Below are 25,354 nucleotides of genomic sequence, written 5' to 3'. Positions count from 1 at the left end.
ACACAGTCAAATGCTCACCTTGGCTTACCTGGCTCTGCATGATCTGACCCCTCCCGACGTCTCAACCTCATCTCATCCTTCCCACCCCGGGCTCACTCTCAGGTATCCTTCTGGGCTGTCCCTCCTCACCCTTCAGGGATCAGATCAAATGTCACCTCTGCCCACCTGGACCACCCCATCTGAGGTGGCATAGCCTAGCCCCTCACTTTCTTAACTCTTCCCTATTGCTTTCAGACTACTCATATCTATCTGAATGAAATTGCCTTCTTCATTTCCCTGATGCCTCTTTTCCCCACTGCCATTGCCCACATACTAGAATATAAACTCCATGACGGCCGGGATTATCTATTCTGTTGGCTGTTAGATCCTCTGAGGGGGTTACAACGTTGGCCTGGCACAGAATGAGCACTGGGCACAGGAAAGCAATCTAGTGTGTAGGAGACAGTTTGTTTATTTTATTTCTAGATTACTTAAAAAGGGTGAAATTCTTGCCCCAAAGTCTAAGTTTCTGATTTTGACACCACCCCCCTTGCTCTTTGTCCTCCGCTCTGTCCCAGGTGTCTAGCAGGTTCTACCGGCTGCATTCTGTAGTTGAGAGGTTTTTACCCCTTTTCCTCATCCCACGCTCTTAGGTCTCTTTTCCTCGCTGGTGATTTCCAATGTTTTTGTTCAGGATTATTTTATTTTAGACAAGGTCTTGCTGTTGCCAGGGCTAGAGTGCAGTGGTGTCATCACAGTTCACTGCAACCTCAAACTCCTGGGCTCAAGCGATCCTCAAGCCTCCCAAGTAGCTGGGACTACAGGCATGTGCCACCATGCCCAGCTAATTTTTTATTTTTTGTAGAGACAGTTCTCGCTCTTGCTCAGGCTGGTCTTGAAGGAACTCCTGGCCTCAAGTAATCCTCCTACCTGGGCCTCCCAAAGCGCTAGGATTACAGGCATGAACTTTGTAGGAGACTATTTGAAGGACATACCCTGATCTAAGGCACAAATTTGGTTGGGGGCGGCAGGGGCAGAGTCTAAGGGGCAGGGCCTCTTCCTACGTGTGTCCCTAAGGAGACAATTTTGTTTCCAAAGGGCGTCTTCTATGAGACTGGAGGCTTCCAAAGGGTGTCTTGTTTCTAGGGGGTGTGTCTGTCTGTTGGAGGTGGATCTGGCATTTAAGGGACAGGGTTGTGTACTATCTAAAGCAGCGATCCCCAACCTTTTTGGCACCAAGGACAAGTATTATGGAAGGCGGTTTTTCCAGAGGAAGCAGTGAGGGACGTGGAGCACAGGTGGTGATGCCATGATGGGCAGCAGCTGTAAATACTGATGAAGCTTCGCTCCCTGCTCACCTCCTGCTGTGCTGTCCCCATTTTCTAAGTTTCATGGAAGACAATTTTTCCACCACTGGGGGCAGGGATGGCAGAAGTCTGTGGCCCAGTCCCTAACAGGCCTGCAGACCCATACTGGCTGGTGGCCTGGGGATTGGGGACTGCGGACCTAAAGGATTCAAAACTCAGGAAGGAGCAAGGATGTGTCCATTTAGGGGGCCTGTCCCAAGTCTTGGAGGAAGAGATCCTCACCCCACCCCTGGAACCAAGGATCAGAAAATGAGACGGCAGTGACTGACAGGACGAGGTTTATTGGGGTCCTGGAGACATTGGGGAGTGAGATGAGGGGGTGAGGTCGAGGTTCAAGGGGGGAACCCCCAGGCAAGTCCCCCCTTCCCTTTGGGGTTGGGAGGAACACAGAGACAGACAAACCAACAGAGATGGAGAGAAAGACCAACAGGTGCTACAGTAGAGGGGGAGGGAAGCCCCAGTGTCCACCACCTTCCACTGAATTCACAGGATGGGGTATGACGTGGACCAGTCCACTCTACAGGAAGAGGGAGGAGTGTCTGCCCTATTCACTCTAAGGAGGGTGGGGTGCATCCACAACCTGGACCAGCCCATTCCGTGTGGACAGGGGTGTGCGCATATGGATCAGTCCATCCTACTGGGCAGGGGGATTTCAGACCAGTCTATTCTAGTGTTGGGGGGGGGGAGATCATTAGGGTCCATCCATTCTGCAGTAGGGGAGAGAGGCCTAATTGGAGGGGGGGTAGTTGAGGGCAGGGGGCATCTACCCTGGTCCTCTTTCAGCATAGGGAATGAAATGGGGGAAAGGCAGATATCGGTTATATCCATTTCTGGGGGCACCAGTGACTCTGGTGGGTAGCATTTGGAGGGGATCTAGGAAAATTCAGGGACATGGTCCCTCTACATCCTCCCGATCAAGGTCGTTGGGAATGATGGCTCTCAGGGACTGGGGCAGTCTTCCCTTGGTGGGGGGGGTGCCCATCTTTTATTATTGGGGCCCTCAAAATGAGAGGTACTTGTGAGACCCATTTCTCATTCCTAGGTCCCAGCATCTTAGGGGCCTGTTGATTTGGGGGGTGCCCATACTATTCCAGGGGCCCCACGGTCTGAAGTCTCTCCCTAGATTTGGGACCTCCAACTATTTTATTCTTGGACACACACTCCCCAGCTGAGGAGTCTCTCCGTTTGTTTGTGGTCCCCCAGCTCAGGGGCCTGTGTGGGTTTTTGGTGGCCCCCATCTCTCCAGTCAGGATCCCCTCATTTCAGGGCCTGTGTCTGGATTTGGAGGCAGGAGGTCCCTTGGCCCAGGCCCTGAGTCCAGGCGTCGGGTCGAGGGCAGGGTGCGGCCCGGCTCTGTCAGTCCATGCCCCGGTGGAGCTTCAGGTGCCGCGAGAGGTTGCTGAGCGTGATGAAGCCCTTGCCACAGATGTGGCAGGGGAAGGGCCGCTCGGTGCCGTGCAGCAGCCGGTGGCGCTTGAGGTAGCACTCGTGGCGGAAGAACTTGCCGCATTCGAGGCACGGGAACGGCTTCTCGCCGGTGTGCACGAGCACGTGCCGCTCCAGGTCGCGCGGCGAGCGGAACAGCTTCTCGCACTCGGAGCAGCCGAAGATCTTCTTGCCGCGGCCCGAGCCAGACGCGGGCTCCCCAGACGCCGGTTCCCCCTCCGGGGCCGCGGCGGCCGCCTCCTCCCCGCCACCCTCGCCGTGGCTGACCCGCCGGTGCTCCTCCAGGGCCGCCAGCGCCGCGTACAGCGCTCCGCAGTGGCCGCAGCCATAGGTGGCCGGGCCCGAATGCGCTTCCAGGTGGCTAGCCAGGGCCGCTGCCGACGCGAAGAAGGTCCCGCAGTCGCACTGGTACAGGGTGTCTTCCGACGGTTCGGCTACCGCCGCAGGCGCAGGGGCCTCCCCGCCGCCCTCGGGGAGCAGCCCCCCCAGCTCGGGCACACCGCCCCCCGTGGGGCCCAGGAGCAGCCCGCCGTCCCAAGCCGGTGGATCGTCGCCCGCCTCCGCAGCGCCAGCGTCGCGGGCCGACTCGGGCCCAGCGCCTGCCCCAGGAGCCCAGGCCTGCGCTGGGGGCGCGCCCGCGCCCTGCAGATCATGCGTCAGCTTGTGCCGCTCCAGCAGTGCCGGCGCGTTGAAGTCGCGCTCGCAGCGCGGGCACTTGAAGGGCTTCACGTCGGTGTGCGCGGCCCAGTGGGCTGCCAGCTCCCGGCCGTGGTCGAAGCGCCGTGCGCAGGCGCCGCACGCAAACGGGGGCAACGAGGCCGCCGCTGCAGCTGCAGCCTCTGCCAGCCCCCAGCTGCCCGGGCCAGCGCCTGCCCCCTCTGGACCCTCTCCACCGCCGGTCCCCGCGCCCCCGCACACCGAGCAGGGCCCTACGTTGCAGCAGACGGAGCAGGGTGCGCTCAAGGCGGGCAGGCCCGGGCCGGGCTGCAGCGGAGATGGGAGCACCCCGCGGTGCTGGCGCTTGAGGTGGCGGCCCAGGCTGGAGCGCGAGGAGAAGCGGAGCTCACAGACCAGGCAGCAGTAGGGCTTCTCGCCAGTGTGGACGACCTGGGAGTGCGGGAGGAAGAGAGAGCATCAGGGGTGAGCATTGAGCCTACACAACAGATTACTGTACTCCCAAAGGGATGTGGTCCAAGTGACAGGGCCATGATCTGGCTCAAACTCTCACACTCTGGCTCTGTGTTTTGGACCACACTGGCATCCTCTCAGTTCTCAAAAAGGCCAAGTCCCTGCCAGCCTGAGAACCTTTGCAAATGCTGTGCCCTCAGGCTGGGAAACTCTTCCCCCCACTCTTCCTGGCTAACACTCATTTTCAACAAGTCTACCTGGGGACTGTGACTCACTGGGAGAACGGTTAAAGACAAGGGCTCTGGGCACTGGCAGACCTGGGTTCAAATCCCAGCTCTGCTTTCTACTCTTTGTGAAAGCCTGGGCAAGTGACTTTGCATCTCTGGCCTCTGCTTTTCTTCTCTGCAAAATGGGCATAATAAGATGGGCCATCCCACAGTATTGCTGTGGGAATAGGGTGGAACCATCACAAAATAACTACTCAATTCATGGAAATTAAAATTGCTATTAACCAATATTTCTGTGGTGTCTGACTGTTGTCCTCTAAACCAGTGTATATTGGGGGGAGGTGGAGAGGAGCTTTCATAATCCCCTGGAGTGGAAAATGGCTTTTCAAAGTCAATGTTGAACCATTTAGAGCAAAACTGTCCAAAAGAACTTCTGCAGTGATGCAAATGGTCCCTATCTGCACTGTTCAATTGGGTAGCCACTAGCCACCTGTGGCTATGGGGCACCTGAAATGTGGCTAGTGTGACTAAAGAACTGAGTTTTTGGCCAGGTGCAGTGGCTCACGCCTGTAATCCTAGCACTCTGGGAGGCTGAGGCGGGTGGATTGTTGGAGCTCAGGAGTTTGAGACCAGCCTGAGCAAGAGTGAGACCCCATCTCTACTAAAAAAATAGAAATAAATCAGTTGGACAACTAAAAATATATAGAAAAAATTAGCCGGGCATGGTGGTGCATGCCTATAGCCCCAGCTACTCGGGAGGCTGAGGCAGGAGGATCACTTGAGCCCAGGAGTTTGAGGTTGCTGTGAGCTAGGCTGACGCCACGGCACTCTAGCCCCGGCAAGAGAGTGAGACTCTGTCTAAACAAACAAAAAAAGAACTGAGTTTTAGTCTTAATATATTTAAATCGAAATCACCACCTGTAGCTAATGGCTACCATACTGGACAGAACAGTTCTAGAATCCAGGGAAGCCAGCCCTGGGAGGGGTATCTCCCCATTCCCAAGCCCTGCTATCATGAGCCAGTTACTAATAACCCTGGGGGGTATTAGGGCAGAGAATTGGTTTTGAACCAAATCTGGCTGCACCTCAGAGTCCCACCGAACATGTTTTAACAAATACAGACCCAGGAAATCACATCTAGATCCAGGGAATCCAAATCTCCCAGGAGGAAGTCCAGGAATCTGTATTTTTTCTGGGGCAAGAGCCAGGCTTATAGACTGTGTAAAACTGTGCCTTACAGAGGTTTCCATTGATATTTGCCCTTGTGGTTGATTTAAGAGTCTGAGAATAGCAGAGAGAGATCTTTGAGTGTGGAGTCCCATTGATTGGTCATGTCTGCCTGGAGGCCTGTGGGTAGAAAGACTGTGAAACTGGATTTGAAAGAGTACAGTGCTTGACTAGTAATGTCTACTAGGGGCATGGAACTGACGAAGGAACAGGGAGTGCTATCCACTTGCCATGCTGGCACTAGACGTGATGATGTGAGTGCAGTCAGTGTGGGTGTACAGTGTGGGAACTCTACCCTCTTTGTCACTTAATGTGTTCTCTCTCCACTCTGACTTTCTAACCCAAGGGGTTATGTTGACCCCAGAGCCTTTGTACATGCTGTTCTCACTGCCTCAGATGCTCTTTTCAATGGCAGGTCCCTCCCTTATCCTGTAGGTCTCAATGTATCTGTCAGCTCCTTGAAAATTCTTCCTTGAATCTAACCCCCTACAGAGCTTATGGCTCCAGTCAACTCCGTGTCTACATCTAACTTGGGTGTTGTCTGTCTCCCCATCAGATAAGGACGATGAAAACAGGGGCCACATTGGTTTTGCTCACAGCTGTGTTTCCAGGGTCTGGCAGACTCTCCAGCTTTCTCCTGTGCCACACTGTCTTCTGTGCTCCAGCCACACTGGCCTTTCTCCAGTTCCTCAAAAGCCTGCCTTGCTTCCTTGGAAGTGCACATCCTGTTCCCTGGACCTAGAAATCTCTTCCCCCCAGCCCCCACCATCCCTTTCCCTGGTTAGTAGCTCCTTGTTCTTCAGCGGCAGACTGCTTTAGATCTCTCTTGTATTAGCCTCAGAACGCTGCTACCCTCTATCTTCACACATCTCAGTTGCAGTCTAATACTCATTAACCTAGTTGTTCAGTTCATGTCTCCCCCACTAGACTGTTGGCTCTGGGAAGTCATAAAAGAAGTGGACTGTGTCACTTGGTTCCCCTGTTTTTTCCCCCCAGCAGCCTCATACTGTGCCGGCATACAGGGGCTCGTTAAATGGTTCACTGGAATTATAACCTACTGGTGGGCAGGGATGAGGCCTCAAAGGGCTGTGAATGTCACATCAAGTTACAGAGCTCCCACCCCTGTCATCCTAATGATCAAGGGTTTTAAGCAGTGGGTACCTGGTCACTCTGTGATGGATGCAGAGGCCAGACATGAGGGAGAGAGACAGGAAGTAGGAAGACCACTTAGAAAGTTGGGGCCAACATCCAGGATGTGAGGATCTGAACCAAGGCAGATGCCATGGGGACAAGACCATTGATAAACATCAGGTTTTACTACTTACCCTGGTTGTGTGAATGTCTGGCACATAGACATGGTGTGACCCAGCCCATCCTTGCCTTCCATGCTGTTCCAAGCTCACTCCACCCAACCGCATGGTCAGTCTCCCATCACTTCCTTGAACACACCAAGCTCCTTCCCACCTCAGGGCCTTTGCGCATGCTGTTCCCTCTGCCTGGAACTCCTGCTCACGCTTCAGGTCTCAGCTTGATTATCACACTGCCCTGACCCTCCCCACCCTGTCTGAAGTAGCACATACCTCTCCTCTCTATTTCTACACATTGATTTCCTTTCTAATACTTCTCCCTTTCTAGAACATTCTTGCCTGTGTATTTGCTTTCTTGTTTTTCATCTACCTAGCTACTGACCACCTCCAAAGGAATATACATTCTCTGAAGGCATGAACTTTATTGATTTCACCTTGGCACTCACTGGATAATCTCTGAGTAAGGTAATTAAGTATATACCCGATAAACCTATTTTTTAAAACAGTAAGGAAGGGAATGATAAACATAACATGGAGGGGGGAGCATTAGCAGGGCATGGGAGAGGAGAGGAGCGTATAGGTTGGGCAGATTTACTATGAATGTTCTAGTTTGTGGGTTGGTGGTGACCCTAAGAAACACTTCATGCTTTGATTGTACAGGGTGCTTTGGCGGGGAGGGAGGGAGAGAAATTTTCTAAGGGGAGGAGGTGGGTGAGCAGGCCTTGGGCCAGCTTTCTTGCGCCCAGAGCAGAGTGGGGCCAGGGTTTGAGCACATGTCTAGCCCGGGGAGGCCAGCCTGGGGCGGGCCTAAGGGACTCACCTGGTGGTGCAGCAGGCCAGTGGAGTCGCGGAACCCTTTGGGGCAGGCAGAGCAGCGGTAGGGCCGCTCGCCGGTGTGCGAGCGCAGGTGGTTGGCCAGGTTGAAGCTGTGCTTGAAGCCCTTGCCGCAGCGCGGACACGCATGGGGTTTGAGCGCCGTGTGCCGGGCGAAGTGACGCCGCAGGTCTGAGCGGTAGCGGAAGCTCTTGCCACACTCACTGCAGTGAAACGGGACCCGGGGGGCGGCGGCGGGCGGTGCTGGTGCAGGGGTTGGGGCTGGGGCTGGGGGCGCTGGCAGCGGGGCATCATCCATGGTAGCAGGGAATGTATTAGTGGGTGGGGGCTCTCTCTGGAGTGGGGAGGAGACAGAGGAGCAGGTGAGGGCGTCACCTCGCCATCAGCCCTCCCCTCTCAGACTCCTTGAGCTCACAGACCCACTACCTGGGAGACTCTCCCACTGCTAAGCCACACTCACCCCTCTAAGCCACTCACTGTTCTTTAAACTCCTCCCACCCTCTTACAGACCCTTCTCCCTCTTCTCTACTCACCTGCTAGTGTTCCTAATCATTTCCCAGTCCGTTCTACTCCAGTTTTTAAGCCTCTTCCCCTCTTTGTGAATGGACTCCTGCTCCTCTCAATTTAAGCCCCTCCCACTCCTGTGTAGGTCTCCCTTTCAAAGTCCTTCCTTTCAGGGAACAGTCCCTCCCACTGTTCCCTAATCATCTTGCATCCTTTACCAAGCCCCTTCCCCTCCAACGCCCCTCCTGCTCCTCCCATTCATCTTTAAAGATGACTACTAAGTGAATGGGGCTAAGCACACTGGAATCATCCTTCCAGGGAGACCAGAACTAGTCCTGTAACCTCAGTTAAAACCAACCAAAACTCTTTTCATCTGCAAAATGGGAATAATAATAGTACCTACCTCATAGAGTGGTGGTGAGGATTAAGCAAAATGGTGGCAATGTGTGCTACGTGGTTACTTAAGCCGGTGCACAACAAAGACTCAAGTAGGCTGTTTTGACCACTACTACCCTTTAAGTTCTTCCTAGTTTCGTCTTTTAGTCTCACCATGCTTTCCAAGTTATCTGACTTCTCTAAGCTCTCCACCGCTCTGTTAAGACCCACCTCTCCAAGCCTCACTCAATTTTTCCTATAAAGAAGCCCCATCCTTTCCAAGGCCCCCTCCACTCGACTTCTGTCACTGTCTCAGACCTTTCTTGGCCCTCTAAGTCCCTCCCCATCGCTCCAAGCCCTTTTCATCTTCATTATAAAGACCTGATAGTTCTACTAAAACCCTCCGAATTACACACTAAGCCCCGCCCCTCACTACACCTACCCACCTTCTCTAAGCCACACCCCAAACTCCATTCTTTAAGTTTCTCCTGCCTGCTTCCTGAGCTCCAGTTTTCCATTAAGCATTAATGAGGTTCCTTCCACTCTTCAACCAAGAGCCCTTCCACTATTTGAGCCACGCCCCTTTATAAAGCCCCACCTCTTTGACTAAGCTCCTCCCATTTTCTACCCAAGACACTCCCTTCACCAGACCCCTCCCATTCCCACCCTAAGCCCCGCCCAAATCAGGCTCCTCCCAGCCCTTGCTCCGCCCCAACCGCCACTAAGCCCCGCCTCCTTCTCCACCCCGCAGGCTCTAGAGCTGGTCCCCCCTTCCCAGTCCACTCCAGGACCCAGGCCCCGAGAGCCGGCCTTTTGTGCCCCTCCCCCTGTCCCTAAAAGGTGCGGTCCCAGGCGCCCAGGGTGGGGGCAAGTCAGGCAGGCCCCGGGGCCAGGCAAGTCCACCTCGCTCGCAGGGAGCGGAGGTCCTGGAGACCTGGGGCGGCCCCGAGAGGCCAGGGAAGTCAGTCGGCTTTCCTCTTTAATTACTTACACCTCCCTCTGGGCGCCGACATTTTGGGCAGCGGGGGCAGCGTCACTTCCACCCGGGGGGCCCCTCGACTTCCGCCTCAGCTCCTTTTCCCCCCCGCACTCCCCCTTTCTCCCGCCCTCTTGGCTCTCCCTCCCCACCCCCGCCCTCTCCCTCTTTCCCTTCCCCTTCCCAGCCCTGGAGGTTGGAGAAGCCAGACTGGAACCATCTTGAATGAGGGCAGAGGGAAGGGGTGGGGCTTAGGGTTACCCGCGACGCCATACGGACTAAGGGCAAGGAGCTCAGCGCATGACTTCTTTTCCACCGTGGAGACGTTAGTGAGTGCTAACTAGTCGGGGGAAAATACGATTCCCTTTTTCCAGCCTCGGACTCCTCCTGAGTATTATGTAGAGTTGCATCAGGAGAAAAGAGAGAAATCGAAGTGTGCCAACTCCGATACGGAGAGAGAAAAGACCAGGCACCATCTTATCCGCTTAGCCCTCCATGGGGCATCGAAGCCTGTCAGGCGCCATGTTAGTTACGGGCAATGAGCAGCCATTTTCCCGTTTCTCATCCGTTCGGTACCTGTCTTTGATTGGGTCACCCGGCTAGGTGCTTTGTGGGAGGAAAGGCATTTCGGTGTGGTTGGGGATGTGGTGGTGGGTTCTTTCCCACTGGAGGCAAACCAGAGCGATTAGTGCGCAGGCGCGGTTGGACTGCTCGGAAGTGACCGGTCCTTAGGACCCAGCGAGGCCCCTTTGTTTCTCGTGGGCGCGCGGGCCCGCCAGGGGAAGGGAGGGAGGGGCCGCGGGCGTCCGCTCCGAGGGGCGGGGCCGGCCCCCGCGCGCGCGCCGCCGCCGCCCCCGCCCCGCCGCCGCCGAGGGGCAGGGCCCCCTCACCCCCGCCCCTTCCCAAGCGCCGGCCCCGTCGCCCTCCGCGCGCGCGCACACACGCGAGCCCAGGCGACATGCAAATGAGGTACCCGAGAGGCGGGGGGCCCGGGCGGGAGGAGGGGGAGCGGAGGGAGGGGAGGCCGAGGCTGCGCGCTCACGGAGCGCGCCCCCCAAACACCTGTTTCTTCTCCGGCGCTCGCTCCAGCGCGCGCGCGCGCCGACCTCGCGCCCCGCGGAGCCGGCCTGGGCGCGCGCGCGCGCGCAGACCCCCTTCCTGGCAGCCCTCAGCCGCGGTCCCCGAGCAGCTCATTGGCCGCCGCCCCCGCAGGGCCCGCCCCGCGCGCGGGCTTAGCAGCTCGGGGGCGGACGGGCGCGCCTGCCCGGGGGAGAGGGGAGGGAAGGGTCGAGGGATCAAGCTCCCCCTTCCCTCCATTCCGGAGACCCGGCTTCTAGTCTAGGTTACCCCACGGAAGTGAGCCATATGATCGTGGAAAGGTGGTTGCCCTTCTCTGGACCTCTCTGTATGTGACAGTTAAAACGGGGGTGCAGGGGGCACCTGCAGCACCTGTTCCTAGCTGTACCTGTGCCTTCCCTCCGCTCTTACACCCCATTCTCAAGCTCCCAGTTTTGGAGTGGGCACTGGGAGATGATGGTGGTGGTGGTTTGAGTGCTTACTATGCGTCAGGCAGGGTACTAGGGGCACTTTAAAGCCCTTTATCTCATTTGATTCTCCTGACAACCCAGGTATATCCATTGTACAGAGAGAGAAACTGGCTCAGAGAGGCAAATCTCTTGTAGGGTGACTTGCTAATTATAGGCAGAGCTGGATTCAAACCCAGGACTGAAAGACCTGATTTCCCCGTGCCCCTTGTGTCCATTTCTTCTCATTTCCTGGGCCATTGGAATCAAGACCTGGTTCAAGTCTTGGCTCTGCCAATTTAGGGCAGAGGGAACTTGGGCAACAGACTTGGCTTTCCTGTGCCTCAGTTTTCCCATTTTACAAAATGGGAAGATGAACCCTTATTCAGAGGGTTGATGTAAGGCTTAACTACTCATGTCTCCTAAAAGATTCTGTGTATGAACACTTCGTGTGTATTATCCCCATGGCATACTTGGGTGAGTAGTCCCATTTTGCAAAACACTTAACTGAGGCTCAGAGAGGTGAACCCCTTGCCCAAAGCCACACACAGAGTAAGTGGCAGATTCAGGATCTGAACTCAGGCTCTTAACAGCTCATATATATTTCCTCACCCAGGAATCAGGGTCAAATATCACCTGGGATCAGTCCCTTTTCCAGTCCTGAACTACTTCCCCACTTTTGTCAATCAGAAGGGAGGGACAAGAGCCTTCCGGAGGCCTCTATGGCTCTGGGGTTTGATGGGCTCTGTTTCCACCATCACATTAGTGGCCTGCACCCTCAGTTGGACTCTATCCTCCCTAGAAGGTTTTTCTTTATTTTAGCTTATGTTGACCTTGAACTTCTAGATCCAGAGGAAGGTTTAGTGAGGCATGGGGGAGGGGGGCACTTGTGGAGCTCAGGGCAGTGGCTGTTTACCAACTGGTACAAAATCATCTCACTATTTTACCCACCAACATGACTATAATTATGTGTCCCGGTGAATATCAAGCATGCCCAAGTCCAAAGACTTGGAGAGAGGGGACAGGCGAGGTGTTGGGGGACACAGGGGTGCTCCAGACCCTCCCAGCACTGACTTTGCCCCTCTCTCCTCTTAGCCGGTTCCAGTGCCCAGACCCAAGCCCCCCCACTTCTCAATGGACACCCCCAGCCCAGACCCGTTGCCTTCGCCTTTGCCCGGGGAGGAAGAGAAACCTCTGGCCTTACCTCCTCCTGTTCCCCGGGGCCGTCGAGGCCGACGTCCTGGGGGGGCCACCTCCTCGAATCGGACGCTCAAAGCCTCCCTCCCTCGTAAGCGGGGCCGCCCCCCAAAGTCAGGGCAGGAGCCCCCGCTGGCGCAGGGAGTGACAGCCCCAGTGGGCAGCAGTGGTGGCAGCGACCTCCTGTTGATCGATGATCAGGGTGTGCCCTATACAGTCTCTGAAGGGTCAGCGGCAGGTGGGCCTGAGGGCTCTGGCCCCAAGAAGGCCCCGCACTTCTGCCCTGTGTGCCTGCGGGCCTTCCCCTACCTCTCCGACCTAGAGCGCCACAGCATCTCGCACTCAGAGCTGAAGCCGCACCAGTGCAAGGATTGCGGCAAGACCTTCAAGCGGTCCAGCCACCTGCGGCGGCACTGCAACATCCATGCCGGCCTGCGGCCCTTCCGCTGCCCACTCTGCCCCCGCCGCTTCCGCGAGGCAGGTGAGCTGGCCCACCACCACCGCATCCACTCCGGGGAGCGTCCGTACCAGTGCCCTGTCTGCCGGCTGCGCTTTACAGAGGCCAACACGCTCCGGCGCCATGCCAAACGCAAGCACCCGGAGGCCATGGGGGTACCCTTGTGTCCCCCGGACCCAGGGCCTGAACCACCGTGGGATGACGAGGGCATCCCGGCCACAGCAGGGCCCGAGGAAGAGGAGCCGGAGGGGAAGGAGCCAGCCTGACCCACAACGCCGGCCACTGCTCCTTGGGCCAGGGCCAGGTTTAAACTTGGGAATTTGGCTGGTGCTGGGCCTGGGGAAGTGGGCCGGGGCACCTTTGTTTCTGAAGGTCTTCCCGTTGTGGGAGGAGGTGGATGGCGGGGACCTAAATTTCTGGGTCCTGCTGCCTTCTGCCCCCTTTTCCCGGACTGACAGGCCCTTGGAGGCAGGGGCTCTGGAAATAAATCTCTGCCTACTGGCTTCCTGTGTGTGTTCAGTGATCGTAGCAGGATGACGTTCCTCTTCTCCTCCCTTCAAATGTTCTTCCTCGGAATTTGAGAGGACCCCATGTCGTGTGCCTCATTAGCACGGCGCCAAAAATGGTTTGGAGAAAGCCTTTGCCCCTCCCCCATCTCCATCGGACCCCAGAGTACGATCATCCCTCGTCCTTCGGTGTATGCGGGGGATGGGTTCAACGACCCTAGCATGTACCAAGGTCCACGCATACTCAAATACAGCAGGCGGTCCTGCGGAACCCGCTTTTATGAAAAGTCCGCCCTGCGTATACACGGGTTTCACATCCCACAAATACCGTTTTCTCTGGTTAAAAAAAATCCCCCTGTAAGTGGACCTGTGCGATTCAAACCCACATTGTTCAAGGGCCAACTGTACTCCCAGTAAATATCCAATCTTCTATGCAACGTTGAATCTTCTATGCAAAGGTGATTCTAGGTCCCGCCCCCACCTCCCCGTCCCAGCCAAATTCCCAGAAATTGTGCAGCCAACATTTTTGCCCCATCTCTATGATCTGAGGACCCACTGGAAGGAAAAACTGAGTTGAAGGTGTGAGCAGGACTAACAATTTCGGTAAGTTTTAGAAAGAGAGGGGTGTGGCTTAGGGAGAGGGCGGGGCTGAGAGCGAGGGGCAACGCTTATTGGGCTGGTTAGGCCAGAACTAGGACGAATCTCAGAAGAAGGGGCTCAGAATTGGGGTGGGGCTTAAAGAGGTTTAGGGGTTGGCCCACAGAAAGTGAGAGAGCAATTTAGAGGGAATGGATAGAGTTTATCTGAGGGGCGGGACTTAAAGGGGGAAACTTAGACCCGGGTATGTAGATGGGACTTAACTATTAGGAGAAGGTGCTCAGGTGTGGGCATACTGCTACTCAGGTCATGGGGAGAGAAGGCAGCATTTAAGAGAGGAGGCACTAAAGGAAGTCGCAAAGAGAGTGGAAGCCTAGCAGGAGGGACCAAATAGGACTAGGCTTAGATGCTTGGCGTGGGACTAAGTTGGCAGCGAGGTTTATAGAGATTATACGTGAGGGGCAATGTAAAGTGTGGTAAAGCTGTGATTCTCAAAGTCAGCATGCATCAGAATCGACCGAAGGGTATTTCAAACGTGGATCCCTAGGCCCCACCAACATGGTTTCTGTTCAGTAGGTCTGGGCCAGAGAGCCGGATATGATATTGATGTTGCTGGTCTCCGAACTGTACTTTGAGGAGCACTGATTTAAGGGAATGCTTTAGAGGTGCGAGGCAGAACTATCCCATAAACGTTATGAGGTGCAGTTTAAACGCTATGGGTGGAAGGGCGGGGCTTAAGTGCAATGGGCGTGGCTCAGCCTAAGTAACTTTGAGAGGCGGGGCTTGGAAGAAAGAGGCACGGCTGAGGGCGTGGCCTAAGAGGGAGGGGTTAAGTTTTACAGAGTAGGGGCTTGGAGAGGGAGAACAGGAGAAACTGCGTCAGGGTGGGGAGAAGAGGACGCATTTTTGAGGCGAGAGGCGGAGCTTACAATAAATAAGCTCTGAAATGAGCATGATACAGAATCAGGGGGCGGGGCTTACGTGAGAGCCCTAGTCAGAGGTGTGGCTTAATCGGATGTCCGGAGCGAGTGGGCATGCCCTAAGAAGAGGCGGCACACAGGGCGCAGGCGTACTTGGCTCTGCTCGCCCACCGGAAGTGGCCTTCGGCTTCCCCCTCCCGCGTCCTCGAGCGAATGCGCAGGCGCACTTCCCCTCTCCGGCGCCGTCACCGCCTCCTCTTTCGGATCCTCCACGCCGGCGCCTGGGGAACAGACGCGACTTCCGCTTCCGGGCGGGCTGGCAGGCGGGCGGCGCGGGGCTGCCGGGGAGGGGGGAGGGGGCGGCACTTCCGGTCGGGCCCTCGGGTCTCCCCGGAGCGGCGGCGCCTTCTCCGCCTCCTCGGCCTCCTCCCGGCGGAGACCCCGGCGCCGGTGAGTGACGGGGAGCGTGGCCCGGGGGCCCGGGGGCAGCAGGGGCGGGGGGCCCCGACCTGGCCAGCTATGGTCCCCAGAACGTCCCCCCACCCACAGAATGTCAGTGCTTCTCCCGCCAGGACCTTGCCAGGGGACCCCCATCACTGCTCCCCCATAAGACCATTCCAGATATCTCCCCCATGAACACCCCCCGATAGGACGGCTGCCAAAACGCTTTCATTCGTGACGATCCCCTAAACTGCTCCCAAGGCCCCCAACTAGTGCTTTCTCATAGGATCCCTTCCACATAACATCCCTCATTGCTTTCTCCAGGACAGCCCTCCAAACGCCACCAGCATTGCCCCCCTCCCCATGTAGGGCAGCTGCTCGTGAACTCTGTTAACATCCCCTATAAGATTGCCTCCAGAGTGTTGCATTAATGCTTTGCAGCAGAGCTGCCACCCATTCTCTGTCCTTACACAGCACCCCCGCCCAAGCTCTTAACTACACCTCCCCTGAATGCCCCCTTCGTTGGTGTAAGAATACTTTATATTCTGGTCAGCACCAGGAATGCCGTTTTTCCTGCAACCCCCCCAGTGATTCTTCTTAAGAATACCCTTTTCAGATCCACTCGCCCCCATGGAACAGCTCCCTCTAGAGTTCATTCACACACACACACACACACACACACACACACACACACACGCTCTGCCCCTTCAGGTAGAAATATCTGCCTGCTTAGCTCCAGGCTCCCATGAAATACTCCTGCCCCACCTCCCACCCCATCCTCACCCTGGTCAGCTCCTGTCTCTATTACTTCTGCCACGGAACAGTGTGCTGTGCGGTGAGGCTGTGAGGTTTTCCCTCTCAGAATGTTCCTCCTCCCTTGGCATTATCAACTCTTGTCCTGACCTGCCGCTTTTCACCCAGCTGTCATGTCATCACCCTGGACTCCTTATTGGACTCCTTAGCTTCACTAGGGTGTGACCTCTTTTTTCTTAGGCATTCATTCTTCATTAAATGAATATTCACTGTTCTAGTTCCAGGGCATACAGCCATGAAGGAGAGAGAGATGAACACAGTTCTTTTGTCTTCTGGGATTTTACAGTTTAGTTGAGGAGACAGATCAGAAACGAGTAAATAAACAAGATAAATACTGTTCTGTGGGTTCTCTGAGAGTCTGATGAGTTACTTCGAGGTGAAACCTCAATTACAAGAGATAACTTAGCCACACAAACATCTGGGTGACTAGGCAGAGGGAACAGCACGTGCAGAGGCCCCGAGGTGTCCATAATTGTGGTAAGTGGAGGAGCAGCAAGAGAGGCCAGTGAGGTTGGAGTGGAAGAACTGAAGAGAAGAACAAGATGGGGGAAGTTTTGGTCTCAAAGGGCCTTGGAGGTGAGGGCATTGGGATAAATTATCTGGCCCTTGTCAGCTCTACCAAGCCTAGAATGTTGTTCATCCTCTCCCACATTCATTCATATGTTCCTTCATAAACACTTGTTCAACTACTGTTTAATGAGCACCTACTTCACACTGGGGATGCAACAGAGAACAAAATAGACAAAAATCCCTGTCGTCGTAGAGTGGATATACTGGCTGAGGGGGCAGATGATTAAAAAACGAAATATATATGCATGTGTGCAGTAAAATGCCATGGGTTAAGAGGATAGAGAGGTGGTTGTGGTGTCAGGAAGGCCTCTCAAGAGATTCCTATGCTTTGTCATCTTGTCTCTCCAAAAAGCCACACACTAGAAAGTTACACTTGAGTGAAAATTCCCCTCCTCCTGGACAGGTGTGGCCCACCAGGGGGCTGCTCTTAATAGCTCCCTCCTCCCAGGAGTGAAGTGGTGAAGAGGACAGGTCCTGGATTCCACTAGGGTTCATAGCTTTGAGCCAACCACTTCTTCTTTTCCTAGCCTCATTCACTAATTCAGCAAATGCTTATGAAGCCAGAACTGTTGTGGGTCCTGGGGATAGAGAGTGAACAAAGGAGATAAAAATTATTGCCTTCGTGGAGCTGACCCTCTGGAGGGATAGACCAGCAAAAACAAGGCAAAGAAGTAGAATATGTGATGTCACAGTTGATGATGATGATGATCGGGCAGGAGAGAAATGAAGTAGGATAAGGGAGGTCAGGAGCATGGCCCTGGGCGACAGGTAACAGTGGTCACTGAGAGCCTCACTGAGAAGACAGTTGAGCAAAGGTGGGAAGGAGGTGAAAGAGTGAGCACGGTGGATACCTGTGAGTCAGAGCATTTCAGGCAGAAGCAACAGCTAGTGCAAAGACCCTGGGGCAGGAATGGAGCTGGCACATTGGGGGAGCAGCTGGGAGACTGTGGGCTGTGTAGGTCGTTGTAAGGACTTTGGCTTTTACTTTGAGATGGGGTCACTTCAGGGTTTTGAGCAGAGGAAGGACATGGTTTGGCCTTAGTCCTCCTGTCAGCAAAATGGGAATAACAGTAATACTTATTTTATGAGTTCATTATGAAGTTTGAATGAGACAAGCCACATAAGGCACCTAGCACAATGCTTGTTAGAGTTCAGCAGATGTCAGTGGCTTGTCCTGGTGTTGGGTCAAGCCAAGAGACTTGGTATTAGGTGGCAGGGAGGTGGGTGGAGCAATGCATATTTCTATATAAGGTGCAGTGGGGCATCTTTCTTCATTTTGGAGGGTGAAATCTGGAAAGACAGCATGGTGTAGTGGCTAAGAGCATGGACTCTGGAGCCCCACAGTCTGTCTTCAACTCCTGACATTTGTTGGCAGTGTGACTTTGGAAGATTAATTTACCTGTGTGGCCCTCAGTCTCTTCTTTTGTATTTCAGAGTCAGTAACTGTAACCATCTTGTAGGGTTGTTGGGAGGATTCATTGAATCAACACATGTAAAGGATTAAAAAGAGTACTTGGCTTATAGAAATCACTCATTCAATGTTATATGTTATTTTATGTTACTGTTATTGTTATTAACAGACTAGGATTTCATCACAGGCAGCTTTGTTGCAGCAGAATAGCCCACAGATGCTTTCAGATGCTTCCATCTGAAAGACCTGGAAGCAAATACCTGCTTTCCCCTTTATTGGCTATATGACCTTGGGGGAATAACTTCTCCCTTCTGCTGCTCGGTTTCCCCACTCATAAAATGGTACTAGTAATGGTACAGGACTATTGTGAGGCATCCAAGCAATGGTAAATACCAAAGTGGTTGAGCAATAAACAAGCGTTGTTAAGATTGTTGCTCTGGGACTTCTGCCTTTTGGTGGGGGAGTCTCTTCCCATCATGTCTCTCTCTACATAAAACCCTCCTGTGACAACTCCCCTTAAAAAGACACCAGTTTAAGGATTGAGTCCCCTGAGAGGAATTGTCTCAGATTTCCCAGTGGAAATTGTCACGAACCTGATCAGTTCTGTTCCCCATTACTGTATCCCCTTCAGCATCTATACACCCTACCCCCAGAATTCCTCTTTCTAGGGACACCCCCTGCATGTTAGCTCCATCTCTGCTAAATGTCCCCCTCTCTCCGTCACTTTGGGGGGTTGGCCAGTTCAGTCTCATCCCTTCACTCATCTCACAAATATTTATTAATAAAGGCATTCACGGCTATACATTTCCCTCCGAGCACTGCTTTGGCTGCATCTCCTCAGCTGTGTTGTGTTTTCATTTTCATTCATCACAAAGTATTTTCAAATTTGTAATTTCTTTGTGGATCCATTAGTGATTTAGAAAGGTGATGTCTCATTTTTACATATCAGCAAATACTTGTCCAGCCAGGTGCTGTGCTAAGTGCTGAGAGCACATTGGCAAACAAGACGGGCCAAGTCCTTGCTTTCTTAATGAGGAGCCAGACAATAGACACACAGCAGAGGAATACAAAATAAGTTGGTGGTAGGAACTGTGCTGAAAAAAAAAAAAAAATGTGCATGAGGAACTAGAGAGTGCTGGGGTGCTGAGTAACAACCTGAAAGATGCCGGGGAGGGAGGCTTATTGAAATTGGGGAAGAAAGTTCCAGGCCAAGGAGACAGTAACAGCCCCCTGCCACCCACAGACACACAAGGCCACTTGTATAAACACCCCTCATAACCCAGAGAGCACCCTGAAGTAAGCCTCCTACTGACAGTCCACCCTGCCTCCCTTCGCTCAGGGAACAGCCCTGGTAAGGCACTCCATGGGGGGAGGGGTGGGAATGGGGTTCAGTTCCACCGATCCAGATGACCTGGGGCAAGTCACTTGGCCTCTCTGTGCCTCAGTGTTCTCCTTTGTCCAATGGAGGTAACAGCTGTCTCTATTTCATACAGTTGTAGGTATTCGGTGAGTTAATACATGCAACATACTTAGAATAGTGGCCAGCTTGTAGGATATGCCCAATGAATGATAGCTGTTATTAGTATGTGCTCTAACAGGTAAGGCAGGGCAGTGACTTCTTCCCCAAAACATCTTTACTCCCTCCCCCATCGCACACAAATCGCTCCCTTACTCCCTACATCCTTATACCAGGAGCTTTCTGCCCCAGCCACTTGGTTGGCTCCAGAGCTGTCTCCCCAACTTGGGTTCTACCCACAGTCTCTCAGTTACCACCCCAGCCATGCCTTTGCTCTCCCCGGAGATCAGATTAAATGGAGGGGATGTGAAGGGCATGGGATGTTGAGTCTTGTCCAAGGACAAGGACACCCAGAGCTGGAGACTAAAAATATCTAACTCCAGGATGGGGATGGGGGTGGGGGCAGAGGAGACACTCACCGTTCACCTGTGAGAGAGCACAAGCTGGTTGCATAGAGGACGAAGGGCCTGGGCCTCGGCAGGCCCCTCGACCCCCCACAGTGGGCTGGGTACAGAGCCAGACAGGTCCCCATGGGGAGGGATGATGGATGAGAAGCAGGCCAGACCCCATGGGCCCTTCTCCCACTGGCTCTGCACCGACTGGATGGACGCATTTCCCGAGGCTGCTGAGTGGGTCTAAGAATTTGGGTTTAATTACAGGAGCTGAGGTTCTAGTAGGGGAAGGAGGGGTACAGACATAGAGCTACAATCTAGAATGAAAAGTACTCCAAAGGGGGTGCCAGAGAGTGACTCCTGGTGTGGAGGGGTCAGGAGAAGGCCCTCCTAGAGGCAAAGACACGAACTCAAGCTCCCTGGGTTTCTGCTGCTGGGTTTAGCCCAGGTGTGTGATGTCCTGGGTGGTACGGACAGCTCAGGGGATCGAGTGCACTCTGCTCATGCATACATCTCATTACTTTCTATCTCAGCCCCCTTGATGCTTCCTACAGTGTAGGGGTGACCATCCCATTTTAAATATGGAGATGGTTTGGATCTTAGCTGAGATGGGATTTGAACCCAAGTATTTCAAAGCCCAGGGTCTGTGTCTTCTGTTTTATCAGGCTGCCTTCTGAGTAAATGCCAGCCAGCCTCCTTGCTGTAATTTATTTCTCCCAGGCAAACAGATTCTCCTTTCCACCTTGTATTAAAAGAGTGCACTCACTGTCCCCCCCCCCGCCCCCCCGCCCCCCTGCCACCACTGATGTTTTTCCAGTTCTCTTGGCTTGCCCTGACTTCCCTATTTCTACTACCAGTGGTGACAGTAATAACAATATAATACCTTCCATTTAGTGAGCGCTTACAGAGCTTCAGGAACCATCCACCTTAGGAGCGTTACACATAATAACTTTCTGAATCCTCACACCAACCCTGTGAAGTAGGCATGTGTTTTGTCATCCCCTTTTGTTGATGAAGAAAGGAAGGCACAGAGAGGTTCAGTAACTTGCCCACGATCACACAGCTAGAAAGTGGCGGGGCTTAGATTTGAACCTGGCATTCTGGCTCCAGAGTCCACTTTCTTAATCTCTCTGGGGGAAACTATTATTATCCTCATTTTACAGGGGTAAAACCTGAGGGGATGAGAACGGAGGGCTGGTGTGTGTATGTATGGGGGTGGGGTGGGGCAAGAGTTCAGGGAAACCGGGAGACACAAAAGGCCTGGGAAGGTTTGAGCAGAGAACTGAGACCAGATGCACCCCTGGGGAGTTAAGAGTCCAAGAAGCGGAGAAAGTAGATGGCCTGCTGGTGGCATGGAAGAGAGGGTCTGGGGGTGGACAGAGAAGCTGTGTCGACCCCAGAAAAGATGGGGAGTCGTGGAAGGAGTTGGAGAGTTGAGGCAGATGGTGGTGGGGCAGTCGTAGGGGTTGGGGACACGGACAGGGAAGGAGAAAGTGAGGCAGAGAGAAGTGGAAACGGGCTGGAAGCCTGGCCCTGGCAGATGGGGAAGGGGCGATCCAGCAAGAGGATGGACCCGAGTCTTGGCACACAGCTCCCCTTGCCTGCTGGCCCACGTCCTTAGCCCTGTCCTCTTCTTCACAGGGTCTCCTGTCTGCCCACCCGTCGGAGATGGAGGCAAACCCAGCAGGCAGCGGCGCCGGGGGTGGCGCGAACAGCGGCATAGGGGGCGAGGATGGGGTCCACTTCCAGAGCTACCCCTTTGACTTCCTGGAATTCCTCAACCACCAGCGCTTTGAGCCCATGGAACTGTACGGGGAACACGCCAAGGCTGTGGCGGCTCTGCCCTGTGCCCCTGGCCCCCCACCCCAGCCCCCACCCCAGCCCCCTCCGCCCCAGTATGACTACCCACCCCAGTCGACCTTCAAGCCCAAGGCGGAGGCACCTTCCTCGTCTTCGTCATCTTCCTCCTCTTCCTCTTCCTCTTCGTCGTCGTCCTCCTCCTCTTCCCAAGCCAAGAAGCCTGATCCGCCCCTTCCGCCCGCCTTCGGGCCGCCCCCGCCCCCCCTCTTTGATGCTGCCTTCCCTGCCCCGCAGTGGGGCATCGTTGACCTCTCGGGACACCAGCACCTGTTTGGGAACCTGAAACGAGGAGGGCCCGCATCTGGGCCGGGGGTGACACCAGGGCTGGGCGCACCCACTGGGACTCCCGGACAGCTTCCCGCCCCGTCGCAGACCCCCCCAGGACCCGCCGCAGGGGCGGCCTGCGACCCAGCCAAGGACGACAAGGGTTACTTCCGCAGGCTGAAGTACCTGATGGAGAGGCGCTTCCCCTGCGGCGTGTGCCAGAAGTCCTTCAAACAGTCCTCGCACCTGGTTCAGCACATGCTGGTGCACTCGGGAGAGAGGCCCTATGAATGCGGCGTCTGTGGCCGCACCTACAACCACGTGTCCAGCCTCATCCGCCACCGCCGCTGCCACAAGGATGTGCCACCAGCTGCCGGGGTCCCACCCCAGCCCGGTCCTCCACTTCCGCCACTGGGCCTCCCCGTGCCCACGGCCACCGCTGCAGCTGCCGCCCCCACCGCTGTTTCTTCCGGCCCTCCAGCCACGCCCACGGCGCCTGCCCCCTCCGGGGACGCGAATGCCGCCCCCGCCGCCCCTGCTGGTGTCGGGGTGCCCCCTCCGACGTCCGGGGGCGGCGAGGGCCCGTTTGCCTGCCCACTCTGCTGGAAGGTTTTCAAGAAGCCCAGCCACCTCCACCAGCACCAGATCATCCACACGGGCGAGAAGCCCTTTTCCTGCTCTGTGTGCAGCAAAAGCTTCAATCGCAGGGAGAGCCTCAAGCGGCACGTGAAGACGCACTCCGCAGACCTCCTGCGCCTGCCCTGCGGCATCTGCGGGAAGGCCTTCCGCGACGCCTCCTACCTCCTCAAGCACCAGGCGGCACATGCAGGGGCGGGGGCTGGGGGCCCTCGGCCGGTGTACCCTTGCGACCTATGCGGCAAGTCCTACTCGGCGCCGCAGAGCCTGCTCCGGCACAAGGCTGCCCATGCCCCCACCGCTGCTGCCGCCCCCACTGACGCACCCAAGGACGGGGCGGCCTCAGTCCCGCAGCCCCCGCCCACTTTTCCCCCAGGCCCTTATCTCCTGCCCCCTGACCCTTCTGCCACAGATAGTGAGAAGGCTGCTGCCGCCGCCGCGGCCGTAGTGTATGGTGCGGTGCCAGTCCCGCTCCTGGGGGCACACCCGCTGTTGCTCGGCGGGGCTGGGACCAGCGGGGCGGGAGGCTCTGGTGCCAGTGTCCCTGGAAAGACGTTCTGTTGCGGCATCTGTGGGCGCGGCTTCGGGCGCCGTGAGACCCTGAAGCGCCACGAGCGCATCCACACTGGCGAGAAGCCCCACCAGTGCCCCGTGTGCGGGAAGCGCTTCCGTGAGTCCTTCCACTTGAGCAAGCACCACGTGGTGCACACGCGTGAGCGGCCCTACAAGTGCGAGCTCTGTGGCAAGGTCTTCGGCTACCCGCAGAGCCTCACCCGCCACCGCCAGGTGCACCGGCTCCAGCTGCCCTGCGCCCTGGCCGGGGCTGCTGGACTCCCGGCCACCCAAGGCACGCCGGGGGCCTGTGGGCCTGGGTCCTCGGCCGGGTCCTCAGGGCCCACCGATGGGCTGAGCTACGCCTGCTCGGACTGTGGCGAGCACTTCCCAGATCTCTTTCACGTCATGAGCCACAAGGAGGCCCACATGTCCGAGAAGCCATATGGCTGCGACGCCTGCGGCAAGACCTTCGGCTTCATCGAGAACCTCATGTGGCACAAGCTGGTCCATCAGGCTGCCCCCGAGCGCCTGCTGCCTCCCACGCCCGGCGGCCCCCAAGCCCCAGATGGCTCCAGTGGCACCGACGCGGCCAGCGTGCTGGACAACGGGTTAGCCGGAGAGGTGGGGGCGGCCGTGGCGGCTCTGGCAGGGGTGTCTGGGGGCGAAGACGCAGCCGGGGCGGCGGCGGCAGGTGCCGGCGGGGGTGCCAGTTCAGGCCCTGAGCGTTTCAGCTGTGCTACATGCGGCCAGAGCTTCAAGCACTTCCTGGGCCTTGTAACTCACAAGTACGTGCACCTGGTGCGACGGACCCTGGGCTGCGGCCTCTGCGGCCAGAGCTTTGCCGGCGCCTACGACCTGCTCCTGCACCGCCGCAGCCACCGGCAGAAGCGGGGCTTCCGCTGCCCCGTGTGCGGGAAGCGCTTCTGGGAGGCAGCCCTACTGATGCGCCACCAGCGCTGCCACACGGAACAGCGGCCCTACCGGTGCGGCGTGTGCGGCCGGGGCTTCCTGCGCTCCTGGTACTTGCGGCAGCACCGCGTGGTGCACACCGGCGAGCGGGCTTTCAAGTGTGGCGTGTGCGCCAAGCGCTTTGCGCAGTCGTCCAGCCTGGCGGAGCACCGGCGGCTGCACGCCGTGGCCCGGCCTCAGCGCTGCGGTGCCTGCGGCAAGACCTTCCGCTACCGCTCCAATCTGCTGGAGCACCAGCGGCTGCACCTGGGTGAGCGCGCCTACCGCTGTGAGCACTGCGGCAAGGGCTTCTTCTATCTGAGCTCCGTGCTGCGACACCAGCGCGCCCATGAGCCGCCAAGGCCTGAGCTCCGCTGTCCCGCCTGCCTCAAGGCCTTCAAGGATCCGGGCTACTTCCGTAAGCACCTGGCGGCCCACCAGGGCGGCCGGCCCTTCCGCTGCTCCTCCTGTGGCGAGGGCTTCGCCAACACCTACGGCCTCAAGAAACACCGCCTGGCACACAAGGCTGAGGGCCTCGGGGGCCCTGGAGCAGGGGCAGGCACCTTGGCTGGGAAGGATGCCTGAGCGGGGGTTTCCCATCGGCCACTCCAATCAGATGCTCTTCTCGACTCCCCGCTCCCGGGCTGCTGATCAGACTCTCCCACTCCTCGCTGTTGCCCCATCCTGCGGGACTCGGATGGACTATCCTCCTCCAGGCCCATGCCCTACAAACTCAAGACTGAATCACTCCCATCCTGGACCTCTCCGCCCTCCCCTCATCCCATCAGACACTGAACTTGATCCTCCGTCCAACCCTCCTTTGTAACCCTCATCGGCCCCTCCAGCAGCATTCTGCCCCCAATAAGCTTTGGTGGAGATGGGTCCGAACTGTCCCTCCCCCTTCCTTGGGAATCTGGCCGGACAGTGGAATACTAGCAGAGTTGGGAGGGCACAAGGGGGGGGTGGCTGGGTGCTCTTTTGGATTGTGGGGTGGGGGGCGGGTGGCAGACGCGGCTTGTATGGAGCGGAGAATAATAAATCTTACCAACAGGGCCGCTGGAGTCCATCCCTGTATCCCAGGAAGAGTGGGGAGTAAGTGGTGGTAAAACACAAGGTTGAGGACTTATGTTTTCCCTGGGATTTTGGTTCTCTGGCACCTTTGCCTCACACACTCTCACTCAACAGAGATTTTCTGAGGATTGACCATATTCCAAGCATTAGTCTGTGAGTTGGGCAAATGGACATGAACGAGACAGGTAAGTCCTTTGCACTCAGGAACAGATTTAAGGTGCCTGGATCCCTTCCCTTTTGTGATGCTTTCAGCATTTGTTCACTCCACCATTCACTGAAAGCCTCCTGACTGCAGGTCTTGGTCTGG

The 25,354-nt window shown here is 56.1% G+C and overlaps 3 protein-coding genes across 3 annotated transcripts; 2 read left to right on the top strand and 1 right to left on the bottom strand.

Moving 5' to 3' along the window:
• Positions 1-1,608: 1,608 nt before the first annotated feature.
• Positions 1,609-9,455, bottom strand: FIZ1 (FLT3 interacting zinc finger 1). The gene is made up of 3 exons (XM_069457393.1): positions 9,386-9,455; positions 7,502-7,849; positions 1,609-3,899 (listed from the first exon to the last, which is right to left on the bottom strand). Exons 2-3 carry the CDS (start codon positions 7,811-7,813, stop codon positions 2,703-2,705), a joined length of 1,509 nt encoding a protein of 502 aa, XP_069313494.1. The 5' UTR covers positions 7,814-7,849; positions 9,386-9,455; the 3' UTR covers positions 1,609-2,702.
• Positions 9,456-10,217: 762 nt separating this feature from the next.
• Positions 10,218-13,050, top strand: ZNF524 (zinc finger protein 524). Its single transcript, XM_069457711.1, has 2 exons — positions 10,218-10,339; positions 11,989-13,050. Exon 2 carries the CDS (start codon positions 12,028-12,030, stop codon positions 12,811-12,813), a length of 786 nt encoding a protein of 261 aa, XP_069313812.1. The 5' UTR covers positions 10,218-10,339; positions 11,989-12,027; the 3' UTR covers positions 12,814-13,050.
• Positions 13,051-14,934: 1,884 nt separating this feature from the next.
• On the top strand, positions 14,935-25,031 carry ZNF865 (zinc finger protein 865). Its single transcript, XM_069457137.1, has 2 exons — positions 14,935-15,020; positions 21,355-25,031. Exon 2 carries the CDS (start codon positions 21,382-21,384, stop codon positions 24,559-24,561), a length of 3,180 nt encoding a protein of 1,059 aa, XP_069313238.1. The 5' UTR covers positions 14,935-15,020; positions 21,355-21,381; the 3' UTR covers positions 24,562-25,031.
• Positions 25,032-25,354: the final 323 nt, after the last annotated feature.

Source organism: Eulemur rufifrons, chromosome 24 (genome assembly GCF_041146395.1).
Source record: "Eulemur rufifrons isolate Redbay chromosome 24, OSU_ERuf_1, whole genome shotgun sequence".
NCBI classification, from domain to species: Eukaryota; Metazoa; Chordata; class Mammalia; order Primates; family Lemuridae; genus Eulemur; species Eulemur rufifrons.
The sequence above is the reverse complement of the archived record's forward strand: the minus strand, read 5'-3'. Positions and strand labels throughout refer to the sequence as shown.